General features: G+C 36.1%; 3 protein-coding genes across 5 annotated transcripts in view; 2 read left to right on the top strand and 1 right to left on the bottom strand.

The window, feature by feature from the left end:
* LOC139965548 (protein disulfide-isomerase TMX3-like) overlaps window positions 1–6025 on the bottom strand; it is a 37247-nt gene extending 31222 nt beyond the window's left edge. Inside the window, exons 1-8 of the mRNA XM_071968034.1 lie at window positions 5954–6025; window positions 5799–5847; window positions 5397–5436; window positions 4669–4792; window positions 4422–4467; window positions 3379–3459; window positions 2444–2549; window positions 702–846 (exon numbers count right to left, since the gene is read on the bottom strand). Of these exons, the coding sequence (XP_071824135.1) occupies window positions 702–846; window positions 2444–2549; window positions 3379–3459; window positions 4422–4467; window positions 4669–4792; window positions 5397–5436; window positions 5799–5847; window positions 5954–5996 (634 nt within the window). The 5' untranslated portion in view covers window positions 5997–6025. The remainder of the gene's footprint in view (window positions 1–701; window positions 847–2443; window positions 2550–3378; window positions 3460–4421; window positions 4468–4668; window positions 4793–5396; window positions 5437–5798; window positions 5848–5953) is intronic.
* A 15-nt stretch (window positions 6026–6040) lies between these two features.
* On the top strand, window positions 6041–12491 carry LOC139965560 (prefoldin subunit 4-like). Of its 2 annotated transcripts, none has more exons than XM_071968051.1 (4): window positions 6041–6191; window positions 8335–8448; window positions 9392–9458; window positions 10639–12491. In XM_071968051.1, the coding sequence occupies exons 1-4, from the start codon at window positions 6156–6158 to the stop codon at window positions 10839–10841; spliced, it is 420 nt and encodes a 139-aa protein (XP_071824152.1). In that variant the 5' UTR covers window positions 6041–6155; the 3' UTR covers window positions 10842–12491. The 2 variants fall into 2 exon arrangements, with proteins under 2 accessions (XP_071824152.1, XP_071824153.1); XM_071968052.1 differs by having other exon boundaries at window positions 6055–6185.
* Window positions 12492–13354: 863 nt separating this feature from the next.
* LOC139965547 (coiled-coil domain-containing protein 102B-like) overlaps window positions 13355–25290 on the top strand; it is a 52223-nt gene continuing 40287 nt past the window's right edge. Inside the window, exons 1-2 of one of the 2 annotated variants that reach the window (XM_071968032.1) lie at window positions 13355–13663; window positions 21827–23233. In XM_071968032.1, coding sequence (XP_071824133.1) covers window positions 22170–23233 — 1064 coding nt within the window. In that variant the 5' untranslated portion in view covers window positions 13355–13663; window positions 21827–22169. Of the gene's footprint in view, window positions 13675–21826; window positions 23234–25290 lie in introns of both variants that reach the window. The other variant, XM_071968033.1, reaches the window with a different exon arrangement.

Genomic DNA, 25290 nt, shown 5'->3' on the forward strand with positions numbered 1-25290 from the left:
GGCCTTTCTTCACCATGCCAACCACGCTGTGTGTGACTTACTCTTAACTCTCTTTTGGATACCATTCTTCTGAACTTATTATTTACCTTACTTGGTCCTGTTCTCTATACCGGAGCTGTTATTTATACGAAAAGCGCCTTCCGGAAGCTTCCAGACACACCCGCACTACGGTTACAGACTACCCTGGGATTTGACACCCCGACGGAGAGCCCAGCGGTAGCGAGGTACCTTGCGTGCGCGCTAAGTTAACTTTAAGTATTAAGGTATGTAATGTATTTATGCTAAGTTATATATTTTTGTTACCAAGAGACACGCATTAGATTCTTTTAAAACAAAACCTATCTAACCTACTTTATGGTGTTCGTTTCCCAAACCATGATATCTGGACTTCGTAACAATGGTCTTATCTTAAATAGAAATAAATTCCACACTGTGCCTGTGTTTGTTGAAAGCACCTTCTCAATATCTTGTTACTGAGATATGATTGTGCTAGATGCATTCACCAAATATCACAATCATTGACAAATTAAATCCTCACCATACAAAATGCAATGAGAATGTGATTTTGACCAGAAATATTCCAGCAATTTTTGTCAACCAAAAATCAACACAGGAGTATCCTTTTTAAGTACTAATTGTTACATAAGTTCTTTAATCTGTGTTTAACTGTCAAGACTCTGAGATGGACGTCTCTGTACTACCTTCAAATCTGTAACTGGTTCCATCTTTAAATACTAGGAGAGCTGGCAGTTCTGTTGGTCTGGATTTCTCAGGAATGACATCCCGAGTCGTGCGAAAGAAATTACTGTCTAAGATCTTATCTTCAGCAGTTGACGTGAAATATTTCTGTGTAAAAATTGAAAACCAGAAAGCCAGTTTAGCTTTGTCACTCCTTGTCGTACAATTTGTTCCAAATTCAAAGTACTGTAACTGTCTGACTAATGTAGAGCAAGTGAGTTAGATCTGTCCAAGAATTAAGTGAGAGAACCAGGAAAAGATTTGTAGCAATCCCTTGTGGGCATCAACCATGTCATTCACTCATAGGGATTTTACAGTATAGGAATATTACACCAAAATGTGTCAATATCCAGAAAGATCACATATTACCAACTAAGAGCTAGCAAATCTTTTAAATAGTTACATGACATTGATTATATATTGTGAAATATTCTTGAGAACATGGCCAAGTTTTCCACCATTTGAGATAACCTGGTGACCCCTTGAGCCAGTTTGTGTCCATTTGAGATAACCTGTTGACCCCTTGAAGCTCAGAGGGAGAAACCCTTATAGGAGGTTTAAGTGCATGTTTAAAGTAAGAGTATGAACTCTGAAGCAGATTTAATTACCTGAATGCCAGGTATGTTTTATTAAAGTCCTATAGAGCCCCTTCACAGAAATAAACTGAACTAAATTTGACCAAACTAGGTTCACCAAAAGAAAATCATAGCATGGACGAATTCACAGATTAATTATAGCTTAAATTTTGGAGTTATCGTGTTTAAAATGTTTTAGGACTTTGATGCCTGTTGACCTCATGACCTGTTGACATCTACCAATTTCAATAGGATTCTTGCACTCTCTAAGTTTTAAGTTCAAGAAAGATGTAATTCTTGTGCTATTGTGTTTACAAGATTTTCATTTTAAATGTTGACAGCAAATGAACAATGGACTTCACAGAAAACAATAGGTTTATTGTACTCAATAAGATGGATCAACATACCAAGTATGAAATTAATCCACCATTAACTTTTTGAGTTACCATGTTTACAAGAAAGTGTCACATAGATACACATACACACTATCACATTGGCATAGATTCCTTTTGCCTCAGGCAAAGAATAAAAATCAAAGATAAAATCATAGACAGAAAACGTGGTAAGAAATGGTAAGAAAGATGCATTTGGGAAAAATACCTTAGTTCACCCCAAGAACAAGGAAAGAATTTTTTTTTAAAGAAACAGACAAAATGCTTTTGGATTATTCTAGAAAAACCTGAAATCCAGGATCGCTAAATAACCTTTATTTATGTACTAATGAGGCAGATTTATTGGAAGTAGATTTACAAGAAATGGTAAATAAGTCAACAATTAATGTTTATTGGTAAACATGAAAATATTATTTCAATCCAATTGTCTCTAATAATTGAGTGGTTTAGCTTGCATTACAAGTATGGAAAGTCTGCCACAAACAATCATATAGTCTAAGCTGCTGCAATTGAGTTTCTTAAAATTATGTCCCTCCTTTTACAGGTCAAAACATATCTGCTACCTCTTGTCATTTCTTTTAATCCCTGCCAGTTTTACATACTTACTGATTTAGGTATTTACAAATGATGAAACCTGATGGACTGGGTCAGTGGGGAGGTGGGAGGAGGCAGGGTTAAACATCAAATTTCCTATCAGTATATCGGAGTGCATGACTTGGGTATGAGATGAATAAATACCTGTAGATCAGATGTATCATCTTCAGCAACTAAGATGAAGATTACATCGTTTTCTCTTTGGGCTTGCCTAAATTGGGCTTGGTCTTCTAAATTCCTGACAGCGGGTCTAAAGTAAAAACATACAAATATACATCCAAATTTTTTCCCTTACTACTATTATTATTATTCTTGAACTATCATTTTTGGTAGAATACATCTATGTACTGAAAGGAGTATGTAGTTAAGAGAAATAAAAGAATAAAAAGCCCTTGAAATGTGTTATATGAATTTTAATAAACAGAAGATAATTACATCACTTTTCTTTGAGAGCATGATACCAAACGAGTACCTAATTGTTGATTCTTACAGTTGTGTATAAAATCTGTGTGTGAAGGTAACATTAATTCATGTTTAGTGAAAAGATACAGCAATTGTTTCAGAAACGGTTATTGTTGTGGTTGTGAGTAATGAAACATATCAGTGCCATTATAAAGATCAAAATGTTTCTGGCTGCATATTACTGTACTTTACAAACTACTATAGACTCTAATATCTCTCTTTCCATTTTCCAAAAAAGTTTGCCCGTTTTCCAGTGCCCTCGACATGTGAGTAATTTCACTGTACAAACACATGAGAAATAATTGAAAATGAATTGTGTAATGGCCCCAATACTGTCATTGAATCAAAAAAAAAAAGGGTTGGCTTGTCTGTTTCTTTACGTTACATATTTTGGCTTGTATGTTCCTTCAAGACATATACTATGATTTCCCCGAAGTATATTTTTCACAAAAAAAATATTATAAAAAAAGATACAAACCTACCCATACTTTGGCTTGTCTGTCTTTTAAGGAAATATAATTTGGCTTGTATGTTTCTTCGAGAAATACAGTATATTGTGGTGTCTCCAAAATATATTTCTCCAACAAAAGAACAGTATAAGAACATAACAAACCTACCCTTGAGCCCTGAGAGCAAAACTAACAATGTCTTTACTTGTTCTTCCTCCTCGATGTGTATATGACCTTTCACCTTCAATACTGGAGGAAAGATACCAGAAAAAGATGCTCTAATTTATAAAACTTTGTGGAACATAAAAATCTAACATATCAAAGGCAATACAGACACAGAATATGTTACTTAATCATAATAATATCTGGCATTGCAGAGCACGAGCCCATACGCAAAATGTTCAAAGCACTGTACATCCATCAATGATGTAATGTAATCAGGACACATAGAGCTTTTTCATTTTCAGAACTTCTGATAGATTCTCAAATTGCTGTTCCAAGCACACAATTTATCCACTTATTATGCAAAGGGGATGTAATAGGGATAATCTAGCATTTTACTTACAAATCTGAACACATAATAATGAATCTTAGCTACTACAATAAGACCAGGTGCTGTGGGAGGGGAGGCTGGGTGGGTGGGTAGAGCAGATGGGAGGGTTTCCAGCTAGAAAAAAGATAAATGCTGTATATAAATGATGTGCCTTTTGTATGAAATTCCCCTTGTTAAAACCTAGTTACTCATCTGAACTGTTCCACATATTACAATACTACACCTTTCAGGATCAAACCAGTTTTATGGGACACATACTAATGGGCACTGTCTCCTTTTTTTTCCATACATTGATACACCAACGTCTGCCATTAGCAGCATATTAAATGACTGCATCCATCAAAATGCATGAAAAATATAATACTGGTGAAAAATGTGACAATAACTAATGTCCATTTGATATAAGCACAAAAATTTTCATATAATAAACAGGAAAGACTGAGATTAATGCAATACTAAGCAGTACAGAGTTGCTTTCCTGAGCCATGAGCACATAGGCAAGTAACACACTGGATGCATGTGATTGTAATGTAACTGAGATGATATGTAATAAGAAGGGTTTTGAGAGAAACAGAATTGAGAGAATCTGCTAAATGCATTGGTTTTGTGCAGAAGATATGCTTTACTCCATTAATCAGCTGAATGCACAGATACTTACAACATAATGGTAGGGAATCCTTTGACATCATAAAGATCCATTATACCTTAAAAATAAAAAAAAACAAGAATTCTATATTAACTTTTGAATCTGTAAATCTGCTATGTGGCTCATATATGGCTATATCATTTATAAAATTACCTTTGAAGTCATCTGGCCGAGGACTAATTGATATAAATCAAATTCAGATTGCATCATAACTACTGTAAATATTCCCAAAATTCCTTTGCTGTGGAATGTATCTTACTTCCATATCTAGTCCCATCTAGTCTTGATACTCTGATCTCCGGATGATTCGTCACCATCTGTTGACCAACCTCTGACCAGATTGGTTGTATCCTTTGGCAGTGACCACACCATGGTGCATAAAACTACAAAGGAATGACAACAGAAAAACACTGTGATGTTGTGTACACACTGGGGTTTTACCACACAATCTGAAGGCTCACATACAGTGTATAATTGATGGCATTAAATGGATGAAACAAGATCTATCAGTTCACATTTTATTTTGAAGATAGCTGTCAAATTTGTGGAATGACCTCAACAAACTACCTGCTTATACAAGGGATAGAGCATTGCACATTTTAATCTTGTTAATGTGGCATATTTAGATCCCTAAGCCAACCCCACCCACCGCCTCCCTCTTCTTTTCTCCCTGTTTTTGCTCTTTCTTACCTCCTCCTGGAATAACCAAATGGGTGAAGGAACAATTTTATTGGGTTTCTGGGGTTAATGAGACTTTATTTTACAGTTAGAGGCAATGGACAGTTTGGTGGTATGTCACTGGCAACTGTGAAAATAAGGTTACTATTATTGCTTAAGAACTTCACCCACAATAGTTTTTTTATACAGTTTTTGGTTAGGTGCTGTTTGGTACCTAATGCCACTTTTATATGTACCTTTGGTCTCTGGGTGGTATTGTTTATTGCTAAAATGGTCAAATTATCAAGCAAAAATGGCACAAAAACTTACCTCCACCAACCATTTTCCGTCTTTTCTTGCTTCATTAAACCTGAAAGATAAGTGCATTTTGTAGTAAAAAGCTAAGATTTCATTTATCAGCTATAAAGTGCAGGGCACAGGTCAGAGCTGTGTGGCAACAACCAAAATTTTACTCTTAAACTAAAGTAGGTCTTTGGCTTAGATCTTTGTTAACTTTGCAAAATGTAACCTTACTTACTGTCAAGTTATCAAGGTTTGTAAAGCGGTGAGTGCAAACCCAGAAGGCAAAGATAGCAAGAAGGAAGTAAACATATTTGAGCTACCGTCAGGGCATAGGCTGATGTAACTCATTGTATGCCTTGGCCCTATACCTTCTAGCCTACTGTAGTCTGTAGCATAAAAATTAAAATGAAGATATTTAACATGACTCACCGTTCATCCAGTTCAATTACATTTGCTCGAGAAATGTAAGCACATGCCACTGAGAAAAGGAAAAAGATATTGATTACAAAAGACCATAAAGAGTGATACAATGGAAGGAATGCATAAGAAAATATATATAACTCAAAGGAAAATCAGTATCTTACAAATGAATAGTATCGTTTTCAGTTGTATACAGGGCGCAGCCATTTTCTTTGTTGTGCTGAAATACTGTGGCGCTATTCCAATTTCTTGTTTCAAGATTCATAAGAATTACAGCGTAACCCTTTTTACCTTCCCAACCAAACTAATATTCGCCCAAAACCACGGACGTACATTTGTCTACCAAGTTCCTGGAGCAAATTGAAAATGGCCAGCATCAGCGTTGCTCGGGGACCTGTTAGTGTGGGTATTACTATTTAAATGAGACACCGTCAAATTTTGTTTTTAATTTCAATTAAGCAATTTTACGTCTTGAAACTGTTTTCGCTAAGCATGGCTTACACAAACATCGTGGAACCAGTTCTGCGTCACAGTCGTCAAGTCAGAGTACAGAAATGAGTGCAGTCTGTACACTGCAGTGAAAAGCCTCTTAGAAGCAATCTGCCTACTGTAAATTTGTAGTAGACTGATGTTCATGTATTAGTCTCCCAATTCTAATCAAAAGGCTGCGACTATATGTTTAATGCAATTGGTATAACGTAAATTATTGACTTATTGTCTGTACACACTCGGCATCCGCCCATGTGGTGCCACTTTCACTGAACTTTCTGTATACTGTAGGTTGGGAAAATAAGCATGGTGCACTTGCTTATTCCCCAGATTGCAATTTGTGTATGTGCATATCATTTAAATAGTCAAATACTGCTAATTGTGCAGATGTATGATACTAATCTTAGTGTACTATATTGGTATTAGGACCAAAGAGCTTAGCTAGGGCCAAAGAATTCTAAATATATTTTCTCAAATACACTTGTAAGCACTTGGAAGGGATATGGCCAGGTCTCTGAAGTTGACTCCAGTGTGGGAGTTATGGGTCCTCTCAAGAAGAAGGAAAACAAATACAAATTTAGATGTGAAATTGCTCATTCTAAGCATATTTAGGCTAAAAATGAGTATTGAACATGTACAGTATGTAATTTTTGTGTTGTTATATTTTGACGGTCGGATTATTTTAGTATTACATCAGGCATATAGTCAACAGTCAGGTAAATAAGCACCCAAGTTTAACTGATGATGGGGTAAATAAGCCCCAATGCATTGCTTATTCATCCTACGATTGAGTAAATAAGCAAGAGCACCGTCTTCATTGAACTGATGATCGGGTAAATAGCTCCCACATATTGTATGATGGTATTGGTAAATGGTTACTGGCTTAAGGTAGGTTAGCCTAAACCTCAGCTAGGAAAAAGGAATTTCACAATACTCAAAGGACAAATAGCCTATGTTCTGTTAATGAGTAACATTGAAGACAATCTTTCAGATCTCACACTTTGTTTTAGTTTTGTCCTTCAACAACATGATTTCATCAATGCTTTGATCAGATTCCATCAGATTTAGGTTAAGCCCTAGGCCTATAATCACAAAGGTCTTGAATCAGTATGACATGAAGGACTGCCGGTACTTGACTTTAAAATTTGAAAGACTGCCAAGCCTACTCTAAAATTGGTGAAGGCTAACTTTGCAAATATATGTCAAGGTATATGCTCTTCCCATGAAGAGATTTGTTATGTATGTAGCAATCACAAGACAATGTACCAAACTAAGAAGTATCGGTGAAACCCAAATATAATATCTTAACATATGACGTAACAGGAATAAACAGGTCCTTTGACCGGTGCATAACATAACAGATACAGCTTAACATACAGAAATAAACAACTGACAAGTACTGGCATCTTACTCAGTTGCTTCTGACACAAATATGCTTGGGAATAGAGGGCAGCTCTGCCTACTGTAGCAAAACACCCTAATATCATTACAACAATTAAAGAACACAATATAATAGTAGAATGTCCATGTCCTCACTGGAATTGCCTCCACTATTAGGCATAAGGTGAATACCGTAACAATATTGTGGAAAGGAAAACAAGTATGATGCTGTGGAGATTACCCCAACTTTTGGTTGTGATGTAGGGACCAATAACTTCAATTGCTATGATGGTACTAAAATGCCTAGATAAATGACTTCTTTTGCCAAATATTAATAGCTAATAGTTATAAAATAAGTCTTGTTCCTCAAAGCTCTTTCAACAATGAGTAAATACATACATTTTAACATGTATGTAATCAGTTGTAATTTTGTACCCTAATGTTTCACTTTAAAGATTTTTTTTGTAAAATGAAGTCACTTACTTCATGAAAATCTTAACTGATATTGTTGGTAAATTTAATATACTACAATAATTCAATTTTTATCTTGCTTGACTAGTAATAATGAAAATTAAAATGAGTATTTTGTTTTCTCTGTTTGTAGTTTCACATTTGATTTCCTTCCAATTTGTTGCACAAATACCTTTGGACATCTTTGTGTTTTTTTTCCATACAGACAGATGAGAAGGAAGATGTCAACATTACTTTTGAAGACCAACAAAAAATCAATAAATTTGCAACAAATACAAATAAACTGACCGAGGTAGAGGATGAAATACAGAGTAAAAAGGTATTGATGTCATTGATAACCCTTCAGTAGAGAGTATGAAAATGAATGATTAACAGGTGCAATGTTTGGTATATGTTATCACACGGAGCAAATCATGTCTATTCAAGTGTATGCACTGTCTAAACGATGAGTAAACTGGAATTGATGTCATCACTAACAGTAACCCATCCATATAAAGTGTTATGGAAGTGCAGAATAACAAGTGTACTCTTAAGGAATTTAATACATTGAGCACCCCACTCATGTCTTTTCATGAAGGGGGGGGGGGGTTATCTGTGTCCAAAATAGAGTAAAATGGTTGGATGTCATTAGTCACCCATCAATGGTAAAACATGTTAGTGAAAAATTGCAGCTGTAGCAACCTGCATAACACTACATATATGGTCATTTTATGAAAATGAAAAGTGGAGTCATCCATCTGTGGAAATCAAAGAGCAGGTTTTACAGATGGCACAGGGTATATTTGCCATAACATATCAAATACATAGAGAGGTGTTGTTGTCTGTTGAGTGGGACAAAAGTTCACTGCGCATACCAGATAATGTTTACTCTACAAAACAATGTATACACTTGCTTAGTGCTTTTAATTATTGCATGCAATTACAAATCACTTCCATCGCATTATTAATATCAGGTATTTTATTATTATTATCAGATAAATGGGGGGAGGAGGGGGGGGGCGTGTTCTAAGGGATTTGCAACTGTCATTTCTGACCTCGGCTTAAGGGTCTACCTTATGCTAGAATAGTTTCATTTCCTAAAATATAAATTACAAAAGGACATATTCAATAAAATAGTGCAATTGTTAACAGTTATATTGTCCTCAGTATTCAATTTGTCATAAATGTTTCATTTGTTGTCATTTACTGAGTACTAACTACAGTAGTACTACTATCATGAAATATCAAACCGATGTCAGATCGTTAACTTTTTACCTTCACAGAAACAGCTTCAAAATCTACAAGATGCTGCAGATGAGCTAGAACTAGCAGATGAAGATGAAGCTGTTCCATATCCTTTGTCAACCTGTTCAGTAACCTTCTTTTGGCTGATAAGTTTTGCTCTTTATGGAGTCCTGATTGGTTCCACAGAGTCCCCAGAAATGAATATGTGAATATTCATGAAACCTCTTCATTAGTGTTGGTCCCCATAGGTGGTCATTCATTCAATAGAATAGACTACTGGTAAGAAGAGTCCTGATTGGTTCCACAGAGTCCCTAGAAATGAATATGTGAATATTCATAAAACCTCTTCATGAATGTTGGAAGAACGGGAAGAATGTGTATTTAGTCACTACAATGATTTGGTCAAGTGTCGAGACTGTGTTGTACTCCAGGTAGTGTATTGCATTAATGATACCACCAAATCTAGAGACATAAAATTACTTTTCAAATACAGATGTGAACATTAAGCATCAGTGAGACTTGAACTCTCATAGCAATAGGTCTACAGTAGGCCTTTCCCAACTAGAAGATATTTAGTATTCATATGGTTTGTTTATTAAACTAGTGTTTGAGTGAATCTGTGGTAAACAGAATAGGAGGTTTTAATACAGAAAGTAAGTGAAATACAACCAGCTGCTTTGCTAAAAGTAAAAAGTTTGGGCATATATCTAGTGGTTTTTTGTTTGTTTTTTAATCTTGAAGTGGAAGTAAGTGCATTGGTTCATTAACAAGAAGTGACAATGCTGTACCCTTTATGCAATTAAAGATGTGTCGACAATTTATAGTAAATCAGTTTTATGTTTTGTTATGAGGTATTTAAAGGTATTTCTCTAAAGAATGAAATGACTACTATTTATCCTCTATGTAATCACCAAACCAGTCAGTGAACTACATCAGAATTTAAAATTAATATATGCATGTATTCATGACAAACGTAATATTGGAGTTGAGACAATTTTCTAATGCTAATACCACTCTGTACTGTCCTGTTTTCATGCTTCAAACCGCTCGTACTGTCAGTACCAGTGCTTTGAAGCTAGACATAAAAGTGCAGTAAAGAAAAAATTGTCCCAACTGGATGTAGAAAGATCAAGTGAAGTAAAAAAAAATTGGTTTTAATCAAATTAATATGTTCTCCTTTTTTTTTTTAATTGTGAAGAAAAAGCCCATCCCACTATTTTTTTTTTAAATTTCAATTGAAATTACTACATGAAACTATGCATTGATTACCTTAACTCTAACCTCACATATAGGGTAGGCGAGGTGTTTGTGTATCAAACGTCGGAGGAAGCCTTGAAGCTGGTGGAGCAGACGAAGCAATCTCTGGAAGGTGACATCTCTCTGCTGAATAAAGATGCAGATGCTATCAAAGAAATCCTCAGTCAGCTAAAAGTACAACTTTATGCCAAATTTGGTAATAATATCAACTTAGAGATGGACGAAGACTGAACAAAACAAGTCATCAAACAATATCAAGGATTGCAGTTTTTTTTAAACTTTGAGAGGCTAGAGTGGTGCTGAAGTATTGACCTTTTGACATGGATTGGACCCATCTGTGCTCAAGATACTCTCTTTGGGGTGGTTTCCTAGCACTGTTTAGAAGATAGTGAATATTTACTGAGAGTGTGCAAGGTGGCCTCCGGTGCTTGATGAAGTGTACACTCAACCGTTCTCTGCTAATTCAATGTAAAGAATGAAGAAATACCCTCCAGTTTAGCATTGTTTTGAAACATATTCTGTTGCAGTTGTCATATTTCTATAATCACATAGTGCAGTATTTGTAAGCCCTGAGTAGCCGACCATAAAAATGTAAGATGTACCTTGGTCACTAAAGAAGACTGCGCCATGTTCCCCAACTGCAAAATATGCAAGTATGACGCTAATTTCTACAGAAATTACCTGGAATTAGATCTTTCATCAAAATATGTGAAATATAGATGTACATGAAGGTGAAACATTGCAGACGTTACATATGTCATAGTCAGTATGAAAAATTAATGTGGCAATCCATAAAAATAGCCTGTTTAAATGTCTTAAGTGCCATAATTTACCCCATAATGCTACCTCAGAGAGCAAATCATCTTTATGGTCCAGACAATGTGTAATTATCAAATTGATTGTGGACTCTAGAGTCCAGAGTTGTTTGACTTTATCTAGAGAATTTACTTCTCCAGGAAGAGTTGTAAAATGTGATGTTATATGTAGCATGTGGGTAGACTGTATGACTTCCATTAGTTCAGTGAAAGATGTTAGTATGTGAAACTGCCAACTGATAAGAATTGATTTGAAAAGCTTCCCCGAAGAAAATGTAACACTAGCATAATTTAGCATATTAAATCATGAAATGTTATGAATCTATGAAACTACTAATTTCATGTGATGAGTTAGTGCATAGGTTTATGAGGTGTACAAGATGTAAGATAATTACAAGCAGTTTAAGATAGGTAAGATTTCCTTGATATTGAACAGTCTCATACTGTAAGCATTATTGTTGGCTTTCAAATTCTTATTAGCATTTAATAGTTGTCATGATAAGTCGATGGGTGAAGATCTTTGGGAATCAGATTATTTGTTACAAATCTTTTCACGAAAAGAATCACTTGAGAGTTGATGTGAATTTTGTGGATGACTTTGATTACTTGAACAATTAAGTTCCGAGGCAAAGTTTGTAACTCTGTGGAAGAAAAAAATATTCTGCTTTTTTTCAGTCTCTGGAAGCTAATGCTTTCTCAGTACATTGCATGTTATTTTCCATTTATTCCATTTTGACATATCTCGGACATATTTTAGAGAATCAAATTTCATGTAATTCACCAAGGAATAACTTACGGCAAATAATTTACTGAATATAAGAATCTGTTCAGATCCTCAGTTAACATCACAGTAAAAGACCCAATAATATTCCATTTGGTTTTATCTTGGTTTGAATGGCTTCACCTGGTCCCTGGGACTATGTGAACAATGTAGATGTCTAACATATTTTAATTGAAATTCCTTTTTAAAGCAGTACATTGTATAACTGTGAGATTGTTGAAGTGAAACTGTAAAGGTGAAATGAATGTCTATGTCAGCTTTTGATATAAAGTAAAAGGAAATGAAGAGATTCTGTTTTGGTCTGTTTTTTGGTCACTGGTGAATACACTGTTGACCATTTAATGAAAATAAAAAAGGTATTCACTATAATTGCAGCAAGAAAACCATGATTATTGCATGGGTGTTGCACAGGTGTCTATAGTCCTTTGTAAAGAGAGAAAAGCCTTGCTGTGATGCATACTACAAAAGGAAATTGGCAAACCTGAAGCAGTCAGCATTCACTGTTCAGTAATTGATAGGGGGAATTTTAAATGATTCATGATTATGTGGATATCATAAGTCAACAGTTTGAATTTATTTAGAATAAAAATAAGGTTGTAGAATATAATCCTAATAGGTGGGGAACAAAGGGGTGGGGGTCAAGGGCCAAGTCAGGTCCCGAATATAAATTTTCACTGTTCATACATCCCATATTTCCCATGTCCCCAAATTGACCCAGAGGCTGTACCCAAACCACATCCCTCTCTTGTCAGGCCAGGCCTTAAGTTAACTGTATTTTGAAAACTGGACTGATCAGATTTGGTACTTTCAAATGAATACACTTTACTTTAAGTTCCCTACTTATGCTACCCTTCAACCTTCCTTTCCTTTCCACTTCTTTCCCCTTCTCCCCTCACAGTCCTTCCCTACCTCTCCTTTATCCCTTATCATTCCTCACCTATTAACCCGTTCCTCCTCCCATTGTCCCCAATTTTGCCTCTCTTGACATCTTTCTTAATATCTGTCTGGCATCAGTTTTTACTACAGACTGGCACTGCTTGCAGCTTTCATCTCCCCCACTGCATTTGCTTCTTCCGTCGGCTCTGCAAAGTTGTCTAGTTTGATCAAGCCAAATTAGGAAAAGCTTCATTATCAAGAGGCAGATTTACTGCATCTTGCTTGGAGGAGCCGAAAGCAGACGAGAGGGGCTGTACCCGTAGTTGAAATTAACCCACGGTAGCTTCCGATTCACATCACACTAGTGTGTATTCGTACACTATTGATATTGAGTGCTGCAACCTGTCTTCTACATGCTGAGTTGCAGACGATCGAGAGTCGCAAATGAAGATAAAGAGGGCAAACGTAGGTTTCGTTTGAAGTTCGAAAGTTTTGTACGCAGGAGAAAGGTGTTTCTCACGGAGTGAAATCATTCAGTGCCGTAGAAGTAACTTAAAAGTTTTCGTTGACTGTCATATAAGGTGTGAATTGGGTAAAATTACATTTTGTAAAGATTGAAAGACGAGCCTCCTAGGCTAGAAAGTATGTTTTCATAGACAGGAAGCTTGTGGTCGTCAAGGGAAAACGTGATATCGACTTGTAGTAGGCCGAACTAACAACCTAGGCATAGGCCTTAGTTTGAAGTATATTAGGCCTACAGTAATTGTTAGTGTTAGAATACCATAGGTTAGGCTAGGCCTAAACTTATCAAACTTAATAGCCTTGGTATTGTTAAATCGGCCTAAGTACTTGTTAGAATGAGACTAGGCCAAACTAAAGGTGTAATATTAGTTACAGCAATAAGGATATGTGCATGACTGAGTATTGTTCTCCATAATGTCAGTTCCGCAAAGATGGACCTTTTGCTTATTTACGTACCATGAATCAGTTCAATTGGCATCACTTTGGTTCTAGTTTTATACATGATCGTCAGTTCAATATCGATGTCACTTACTTATTTACCCGATAGTCTGTGAAATAAAGGGATACTTATTTACCCAATCACAGATTAAATATGCCAGCACAGCTGGCCAGGAACCAGATGGTGGAGTGCACACCTCTCTCTTTTCAACCTCCCCAAGATACAAAAAAGTAAATTAGTAATAAGCCCAGCCTTTCATATTGACCTTGGCCTAATTTTAAAAGTAATTTGTAGCCTAAATATGTCTTATAACGCATCATTTCTCGTCGCAATGTTTGTTTAATATTTTTTTCTTCGGAGGATTCCGTAACATCATGCACTGGAGTCAGTTTCAACAACTCGACCATACATTCCAAGTGCTTACAAGTATATTTGACAAGATATATTTAAATTATGCGCCTTGTTTATTCACCCAACGATCAGGTCAATAGCCACAACTATATAAACATGAGAACGACGAAACACCTTATTGATAGGAACAGGAACCCCGGGACAGAACGAAATAAATTACTATCAGGTCCAAGCCTTTACTACCTGGTTCAGAAATTTGAAGTAATCAGTAACATCATACTCCATTTTCAGTATCATTATATTTGAAGTATAGGAAGGGAGGCAAAACTGCATAAGTATTCTTTCATAGTTTCATCATATGTTGATATTCACTTCTCTCTTGATGTGTTTAAGTGTAAAATTTGGTCAAAATTTGTTACTATTCCTGTCTGGAAAAAGTTTTGATCAACTACGTTCGTTTACCTTTACATATGTTGACTGTACTATAATGTAAGCAACTTTTCCCAGCATTGCGTGCTTGCATAACCTACTTTCAATGTGCACAACATAACTTGACCTTTGTACTCTTGAACGGTCTCCAGAAAGTTGAACAGAGCTTTTCCATACTTGAAAGAATCAAGCAACATGTATGCGATTGGTAAAATTAAACAATAGACATAACCATTTGATTAATCTGTAAATAGCATGGACCTCCTGGAGCGCTAGCCTTAGTGCACAGCAATGAAAAAGCACAGGTTGAACAAGTATGATATCGCGGTGCCCTATACTGTAAGTGCATAAATTTCTTGTACTTAAGACACTTTTGGTTTGCAAACTTTGCAGTAAATTTTCTCCCATGGCTTAACTGTAGCAATTTTATGCAGATATATCCCCCAAAAATGCTTTAAGGAATTCTTCAATCACTTTTCATGAGTAATTCATTCAATGAGTCATTGTACTGGTTGGCTTGAAAGGCTGTAGAGTTGCACACTTGCAAGTTACCAAACTTTTTCATAGATCACTTAAACACATCATCAGGGGAAAACATCACATGTGATGCTTTTGCAAAAGCAATTTTAGGATATTAGTAAATATAAAGATGTAATCTTGCAGAGTAAATCAGTTTCACATGCTAAACAAACAAACACTTGTTTACAGTCTTACCATACAGTATATACTGTACGTGACATGTAGTATAACAAGGCTTATGAATGCCTCCTTGTATAGGCCTAGTTTGGTTTAAGATTGATTGCGTAATGAAAATATACCTGAAAGATTGATTGTAATTAACAAACATTTACGAGGAGGGAAATTTTTGGCTTCCCATCACTACTGACTTCACTTTAATATAAAAAATTAATATAAAATATCTGTAAGTGCTTGATATTTTCAATGAGTGAAAAAATCTAGGAGGATGTTCTATTTTGATTAGTTGCAATCTTGTTTAGTACTGCAGCCAGGAGGTTTAGTAAAAATAGTCAGAAATCTAAGAACCAATGCAAGCTCAATCACACACCTTTCTAGAAAAGGCATACATCATGTGACAACCTTTCTAATTCTGCTAGATTTGTATGATTATCTTGTAATTTAAAATTAATTCAACAAGGGAAAACCAACCAGGAAGTTTAAAAAACACTGCAACGACAAATATTTTATGGGTACAAAATGATTCATGATGTAGTACTGTAAGTACAGTATATATGAAGGTTGTGTTCATTGATATACAGCATGTCATTAGCAGTTAAATTGTTAAATGAGCTGAGGAGCATTTAGATCTTCTGAGATCAGGATGTGTACTAAAGAGTAGACTACTATCACAGTTACAACCAGGCCTTACTTTTTGGTTGTCCCAACAACAGATTTGGTTTTACGAGAAATTGTTGCAGAATAAAAAAAAAAAAAGGAAGACCAATGTGCACACTGTAGGAGAGATGTGTAGGTTTGGTGTATAGAACACCAGCTATGATGGTCAGTAAACTGCAAGTGGATCAAAATTGAAATATGTGGCTAAGTGTGTTGGATTGATATATATATAGCTACTTTATGTCTGTTTGATACTTAGCTACAGGTTGTATATTCATTGAATTAGTATGAACAAGATTCATCATGTAATTTTATATGTTTCAGTGTTTCATATTTAGACGTTTATATTTTGTAAATGTTTGTTAGCTACTCCAAGCTTCCTGTGGGCACTCCTCAGTCTCTTTCTCTTTAATTTATCATGTTTTATGTGTTATTATGTTGTTTATTTCAAAAGTGACTAAAATGAAGTTCTTTGAATGAAAAAAAAGAGAGATATAATAAAGTAAATATGAAGGTTGTGTTCTCTGATGGAAAGCTTCTCATTGACAGTTAATGGGCCATTATCCTATGTACAAGGAGCAGAAGTTTACACATACTGAGATCAGAATGTGTACACAAATAATTCTGTACTGAAATTACATTAAAGTTACAAAATACATATAAATAAATTATGATTTACTACAGCCACTGTACACACTGTTGACTATATTACTACAGCTATTGTACAGTGTGTTTAATTAATATGTAGCTACTGTACACTTGTTGACCACATGTACAGTACTGTACAGTAGTTTCTGTGTGTTGTGTTAATATTTAGCAACTGTATGTCGTACACTTACACAGCTATTTTGGGAATTTGATACGTACAGTAGCTGTTGTATTTTGTGCTATTTTGTAGCTATTGTTTGTTGAATTAATATTGTAGTCTGTGAAAGGTTATCGATATAGCTCCCAAATATGCTAGAAAGTTAAGTTATGGTCATTGATGTTCAAATTTCAACAAGGGTTGCTTCCCTTTCTTAATAGATTTTAACTCACTGAGACATATAATGATCTCATTAAAGCAATCTCTCAGAGTCTGGTAATGATCGTTAAGGCCAGACAGAGTACTACCTACTGTAGGAAGGCACTTTTAAAACCTATCGCAAGGGTTAACGTGCTAAATACTTTGGTGGCAATCCTGTTGAACATTGAACTCTTCCTCTGATGTTTCCCATCAGAGACCTCAATTCTCGTTAATTCTCTGTGATTCATGAGGCATTCGGATTATTAGCTTGAAGCATTGATCTTCAGAAGGTCATTATATTTATGATCGTCTCTAGAAGGGAGAGATTTTATCGCAAAAACATACTTCATAGCTTAGAGGCATTGGAGGCCTCCACATTCTGACATGTTTGTTTTTGGTGGAACCTTTTGAAGTACTTTCATTGATTTTCTTAGTTTTATTATTTTTCGACATAGAATCAATAGTCTTGCCGTTATGATTTTCAGCTATTTCGGTATTTTTCAACAACATTCTATTACACAGGTATGCATCTTATAGTAAATGTACAACTTGTAAAAGGCTATGGTTTTTCACGTCTTTTTCTGTTTTGTGGAAATCCTGAATTGCAAATTCAGTGAGGCATGTTGCATTATGCTTGGTGAAATTTATATATTAATTAATACTTACTTAAGTAATACTTAATACTTAAATAATGCAGTATTGAAACCTCATATCTTGTACATAACCTTAGTGAAATGAAATTAATTTGCCTAAGTTTGATTTTGTTTTGCAAATTTATGCAATTTCTTTGTGCCCTATCCATCATGTTTGCTTGATATGTATCTGTTGTTCCATAATATCTCTCTATCGTCATAGTCCACAAAATTCTAAGACTTTCAGTGATCAAAGCCTAACTTGTAAAATATTTGTTGTTGAAGTCCGATCATGCTGTTCTTTGTTACATGCTCCAACTTTGGGTATACCCATACTGACATCCTGATCTTATCTTCAAATTCAATGCTGGCAGGTATAATCATATAACAACAAAATTAACAAGTTTGGTAATTAATTGAAACTAAAATTAGATTCAATAATTTAATAATATTAAATAACTTGGCCTTGGCTTTAGTATGCAGCATGTATGTATTTAAAGGACAGTGTCATCAAGGAAAGGAAAGGAAACCATTTTAGTAATTTACAAAACACAATAATATTCATCACCATGACGACAGGTACTGTACTGTATTAGTGAAGGAACTACCAAGCAGCTCCAATACACAGAAAGAAACATATACACTGTATTCTATCATCCCTACATAAGAATGTTGTATTCCTGAGGTGAGATAATTTTAAACTTGATTTTGTCATCCTGGGTAAAAATACACTACTTGAGCTGCTACCAACTGTATCTTCAGGGTTGGCAATGGGGCTCTCCAGCATCAGTGTTAAGATGTGTGTCATCTGTACTGTCAAACGATCTCTGAATTGAGGTAACACAATCACATAACGAGAGCTTACAAACTGTGAACTTGCAGACAGACACGCACAGTGATTCCAGGCTGGTGCAGTTCCACCGAATGAAAAGACATGCGTTAAGATGTTTCGAACAGTAAGCTTGACTGGAAACTTCAAAAATATGTTTCAAAAGATGTCTTCCAAACATACTGTCGCAAGATATGAAACTATTGTTGCTACATTGTAAACAAACTTTAGTGGTGGTATTTAGTTAGTCCCACTTTCAGGTTTAGTGCTATTAGTTTTGCTGACATTTTAGCTAAAGGCCTGGTATTTGTAGAGTAAACAATTCCATGTTAAATAAATGATTTCCAAACTGTTTAATTGTGTCCTTTTTAAACTATTTCAGTTTAAAAGATTAGATTTTGATATAAGACTATCATGTGTGAAATTATGTGATTTGAACGGAAAAGTCCTGTATACTTTACAGTTCAAAAGTTGTCAAACTGAAAGTGGATGGTGTAGTGGGCATTGAGGAAGGGTGTACCATAAAGTAGGGTAAATCAATAACACAGTAGAGTATATCACATGTGGGAGTGAGGTAAGTATCCCTATGGATTGCCTACAAGTTTGAAATTAAATGGCATGTACAAGCCTCCTTAGATTTGATCCATCTATCCAAACACGATGGGAGAGCCTACTGTCATCTTGGTCATCTTCACTTCTTATTCTTCTGTCGTGCCGGCTTCCCAGTCACATTCGATTTAAAGTAGCACGCTTAAAAGGAAACCACATCTGGTAGAAAATTATAACAAGAGTTCAGTTGGAAATTATATTTATTCGTAGATGTTTCATCACAATCCTATTGAATGCAGACCTGTACGAATAATGCAATAAAAATAATTTAACAAAATCTCAACTGATTTAAATCAGAATTGAGATAATATTTCCTGGGGGTTCTGACTCACATTTATATAAATATGTGAGAAGTAAAAATTTTTGATAGCAGATTTCAAGGAGATAGATATCAGCTAACCTTATTTCTTGATGTATTTATGTTAAGTGCTCCTTTAAATTGATGTTGTCTTCTTTGTGTCTCGCTGCTGCGATGGTTTGCCTCAGTCACCTTGGCTTATGAGTCATACCTATAACTCTATTTGGGGTACATGGTTAATAGCTAAGATTAATGGTTGCATTAGCAAAGCACGACAGTGGCAGTTGAACCAAGAGGCAGCTGATCTAATTTTAGGAGGGAGATTTTTTATGGACAAGTATTTAAAAAGGCACAGAAACTGATGACATATTTGCATTTATTTGGATGGAAGTTTGGCTGTGCCTGAAAGGTGTTGAGCACAGGGTATGTAAAACATTGGTTTTACAGAACTGAACCTTTTCATTTGTTAATGGTGCTCATCTGCGAGGGTCACATAGACTTTTTTGATCAAATACGGGGAAATGTACAGATTTACTTTAAGTGCTGGCATTGGTTCTTGTTAGTTCAAGTTCATCATATTTGGTTAGTTTTAATGGATTCTGCACTGTGCTGTTGAGTGTAGAACTATGGGTAGTTATGGGTTAATTGATAAATGCCAAGTATTTGCTTAGTTCTTACTATAATTTTGGAATTAACATGTGTGAAATTGTATGTTATGTATGAATTATACATGGAAATAACTAGCCTTTCACTTTCTCATTGATCTCGTCTATAAACGAGTAAGTGATTAGCACAGATTTATAGGCTAGGTAGATGAGAAAGTGGACTATTAAAGTTGAGACAGGTAAGTTTAATAGCTGGTAAATATCTAAAGTAGGACATTTAGATGTATTCTTTATGATTAAAGCCTCCATATTTTCTCCATATTGTTTACATTTTGTCTTCTGACCTGAATGCATTATAGATTGTCCATCAACTAAATGCATTTTACATTTTTTAGTTTTGATGATAATGTTAACCTTTGCATTCATGTATGAGTGGGTGTGTGTGCATTTGTGATGCCCAGCTTGTAAACACAATGTCTGAAGAAGGGAAGGTCGGACCAATTAAGTGTTTGGTGTGAGGTACCACATTGAGTATACAAAGCCTATCAGCTCTAGTGGAGGTCAAAGGTCATTGGGGTCACCAGGGGTCAAATTGTGAAAACCTTGTAATGCGATATATCTCAAGAAGAGAAGCTTGGACAGTCCTCATATTTGGTGTGTAGAAGAACTACAGTGAGTAAAAGAAGCCTATTGTTTTTGGTGGAGGTCAAAGGTCATTTGGGGTCATCAGAGGTCAAATTGGGAAAACCTTGTAAACATGATATTGTGAGAAGGGAACCTTTGACAGATCTCATATTGGTTTGTAGATGTACCATATCAAATTTCAGGAGCCTATCATAGCTTTTGGTGGAGGTAAAAGACAAATGCCAAACATATACTTCACTCTCTACACTAACACACCTTCCTAAACATAATATGGCAAGGGAAGCTTGGACAGATCGCATATTTGGTATGTAATTGTACCACATTGAGTACAAATAGCCTATGGTTGTGGGCGGAGCCTGCAGAGGTCAATGGTCGTTTGAGTTAACCAAGGGTCAATTTGTGTAAACCATGTTTTACACAATATTTCAACAAGGACAGATGTCATGTTTAGTATGTTGATGAATCTATCACTTTAGTACAAGAAGCCTGTTGTTGAGGTCAATGGTCATTTCAGGACAGCCTGTGTCATTGTGAATTTATTGTTTGTCAGAACAAACTGTTTCTAATGTATTACTAAGATCAAGTATGTTGTACACCCACACTATATATTACGTCAGATTTATGAAGAAAACTGCTCATGTTACATCATCGAAACCACAATGCATTTTTGCATTCTAGTTAGATATTTAATTGCAGTTAAAATGAGATGTGTGTGGATCTTAAATGATCTCACAAGCCATTAATGTAGTTGGATTCCAATCTGCCTACAAGAGCACTGGTAGATTTATCTTACAATACCCAGTGTTGTGCCATTGTTATTTCGGTATTTGATTTATTAACACAGACAGGGTGTTATATTCATTTTAAACATTCGCCGTATAGTCATATGTATATTAAACAAGTTCAAGGGCTCGGAAATATGTAAAGCAGCCAAAAGGACTCTCCATCTCTCATTAATCAAAGCTGTGACAGTGGATTTTTACTTATTCCCATTCATGGTATTTCTCTATGCCTTTAATTTTACAGGCTCATGCTTGACTGGAGACGGCTACAACAGCGATAGAAAGTTGTAAAATCCCAAAGAATGAAATGAAATAAGCTGCGTGACTGGCTTATAGAGCAAGCAGAGACAGAGATCTAGGGAGAGAGAGAGAGAGTGTAAACAGACTTTGAAGCCAACAGAGCTGAACAGACTTCTCGAGTCATTTCAGGAGAGGATGGTTATCATCACTGCGGAGAACTTGATGACGAGCTGTGTTGGGCTAAATTGAATTTGGAAGCTTTCCCGTAAATTGAGGGAATGTTGACTGGGAGAAAAAAGCATTCACGTTGATTGAGGAAATATATTTATGGCATTGATGTTACATTTATGCAGAACTGGCTCGATGTCAAGATGAAGAAGGGTTCTGTTAACGGATCTCCTCGTCCTCTACGGAGAGATGACAGACCCTCCTCTGCAGGTGCGGTGGAGAGAGTCAGATCCAAGGAGAAGCGTCGGAGCAGGACACCGCCGATCACAGGGGAAGGACGACATCAAACACATTTTGGATCAGAGGCTGAGAACAATCTTCCTGGCGATGTGATCATGCCAAATCAAGACATTTTCTTGAACGACATCCCTTTCAATCCTCCGCATCCTCTGGATATAAAGCTGATGTCAGGTGGACCTCCAGGGCTGGGGGGAGACCTAGTGTTTCCTGCTAAACACATAGGGAGTGGAGGCCACAAATCCAATGGCCACTACAATTCGGTGGAGAGTCTAACCGAGAGGTTAGAAGTCCAGACGAGGGAGTTAGACGAGGCTAAAGCGAGGGCTGCACAGATGGAGAAGACCATGAGATGGTGGTCTGATTGTACTGCAAACTGGAGAGAGAAGTGGGGTAAGGTCAGAGCAGAGAGGAATAAAGCCAGAGAGGAAGTAAGACAATTGAGGATAAAACTAGAGGCAGCTGTTAAAGAGTGCCTTATACTTAAACGAGGAAAGCAGGAGTGTTCTTCTGAGAACGATGTTCTCAGGAGGCAGGTAGCAGAACTTCAAAGAGCCGTGCTAGCGTATGAGAGCTCTTGTAGTGAAGCCAATGGGAGACCTGCCAAACCTAAAAGAGATCAGGGTGTAAAAACTAGTACTGCTGTTGGTACAAACAATGAAAGCCCCAGTGTCAAACTCTCTGATGGAGACGATAAGGTACAAGCTTCTTCGTCAGGAAACTCCAGTGCATCTAGTACCATTGTATTTGACGGAGGAGAAATCAAGCCAGAAGAAAAGAAAACGATTCTGACAGAGGTAAAAAATGAGGATAGCAAATTATCAAGTCCAAAGAAGAAGAATAAGACTCTGATGCCATCGCCAGAGGAGGAGAAACTAGAGCAGAAGGCATTTATGCTCCAGATGAAGTTAGAAGAGGCGGGCAAGACAGTACAAATTGAGAGGCAGTAAGTGTTTCTTGTCCCTTTTTTCAATTTTTTGTTTTAAGACCCAATCGAAATGTGAGACCAGCAAATTTGGTATTTCACCAAAAACCTTTAACTACATTTACCTCTTCAAATCTCTTACTTGTTTTGATGCTTTTGGATGCATACTGTATCAAACAGTAAACTATGCAGTCAAGTTTGTGTGCGTGTGTGTATACATGTGACGCCCTAGTTTGTAAGTTACACAATATCTCAAGTTAGGTAACCTATACAGTTATCATATTTGACTTATATGGCTTACCCATAATTTGTACAAGAACCCTATTGTTATGCTTGAAGGTCAAAGTTCATTTAAGGTCAACAGAGGGCAAAATGTGAAAATTTCAAAAACGAAAAATCTCCAGAACTGGATCCTCAAAAGAGTTCATATGCTATTTAGAATAGCCTTAGATAGTGTATTTTTTTTACACAATTTAGTGTAGGTCAGAGATCATTTAAGGTCACCAGGGGTCAAAATTGAATCCTTGTAAACATGATATCTCCAGATAGGAAACCTGCAGTTCTCATATTTGGCCTGTAGCTTCCTCTTAATTATTACAAGAACCCTACTGTTTTGGGTGGAGGTCAAAGGTCATTTGGGGTCATCAAAGGTCACACACACTCTAAAGCCTTATGAACTCAGCCAGGGTTAGCTTGTTAAATATTCTTGTGCTACGTATGTAATGTATTTAAAGGCAAGTAACTGCCGGGAGGGGTTTCCCTCTGGTTCTATTTCTTTATAATTTGTGGCAAAATGTATTGTAATGTTAATGTATTGTGACTAATATATGCGAGCTATCATCGTGGAAGACACATAGACTAACGACCCTCCACCAAGTACTATGCACTTGGTCATGTTTGATTTACGCAGGTCGATAACTGTCATCAAGTCTACACCAATCTTCCTTCTGTCCTAATTTGATAAGACATTCTCTATAATTAAGGTAGAATTTCATGAACTTGTCCTACCTGTATGAGTCAGAAGATCGTTAGTTCTCAAGTGAACATACTGTATCTGGCCTCTCATAAATCTCCAACGAGGCACATATTGAAGGGGATCAACAGCTCTCTCTTAATTTATGTCTTCAACATAAATGTCATTCTTTGTTGCAACTGTTCGGAGCAATCAAATCTGATTTTTTTTTCGTGCTCAATGATGTCGTTGGCGAGGAATGAACTCACGAAGCAACTTCCTTAATTAATGGGGATACTGATCAGTCTGTTAAGTGCTTCTCTTTACCAAGATAAGCAGCATCACTCATGACATCGCCAGGGCTTGACGTTGTATTGAATAGGGGCATAACATATATCCCTTTGGTGGGCACAGTTGTGTAGGGTACATCACCAGCATATAAGTGAGGGGCGCGATGGCACAAAGTTTAATTGGAATGGGAAACTGATAGTGTAAATGTTTAATACATAAGTTCAAAATAAGATGGGCAAAAGTACTCATATAATCCAAAATTATAGTTCCTTGAGGCCTAAACTAAATTTCAGGTTGGACAGCAAAAGCTAGAAGGCATTGCAGCATTTTGTGTTGCCAATGAGTAGGGTCATTTTGGAGAGGAATACCAGTAATTTCCTGAAAACTGATGGAGTACTGACAGCAACAGTCATCGGTGCGACGGTGCATCACTTTTGTTAAACCTTGTTCCATTAATATTACTGTATCTTAGATATTAGTTCCATCAAATTTTATGCCACTTCCCCTTCCCTCACTCCTCTGCCTTTCCCTCTCCCTCCCCCGCCAAAAAAAAATAGGTACTGGCACATGTAACGTACAGCATGTCTGTCATGGGTACTTTCACAGACATCATTCATTTCTGAATTGAGTGAATAATGTGTATATAGTAGCTTCCACACATTTATTTAAACTGTGCCACATATATGATTCTTGAGAACTGGAGTTTCTTGCTATGCTATTTGTGGGATACTATCAACTACTGTACAGTATATTCTGTATTTGCATCCAATTTTGTATTTTCATGCAAAACTACTTCTCTGAATTTCTTGTCAACAGTTTAGAAATACCTTTACTT

Source organism: Apostichopus japonicus, chromosome 3 (assembly GCF_037975245.1).
Source record: "Apostichopus japonicus isolate 1M-3 chromosome 3, ASM3797524v1, whole genome shotgun sequence".
In the NCBI taxonomy this organism is placed as follows: domain Eukaryota; kingdom Metazoa; phylum Echinodermata; class Holothuroidea; order Aspidochirotida; family Stichopodidae; genus Apostichopus; species Apostichopus japonicus.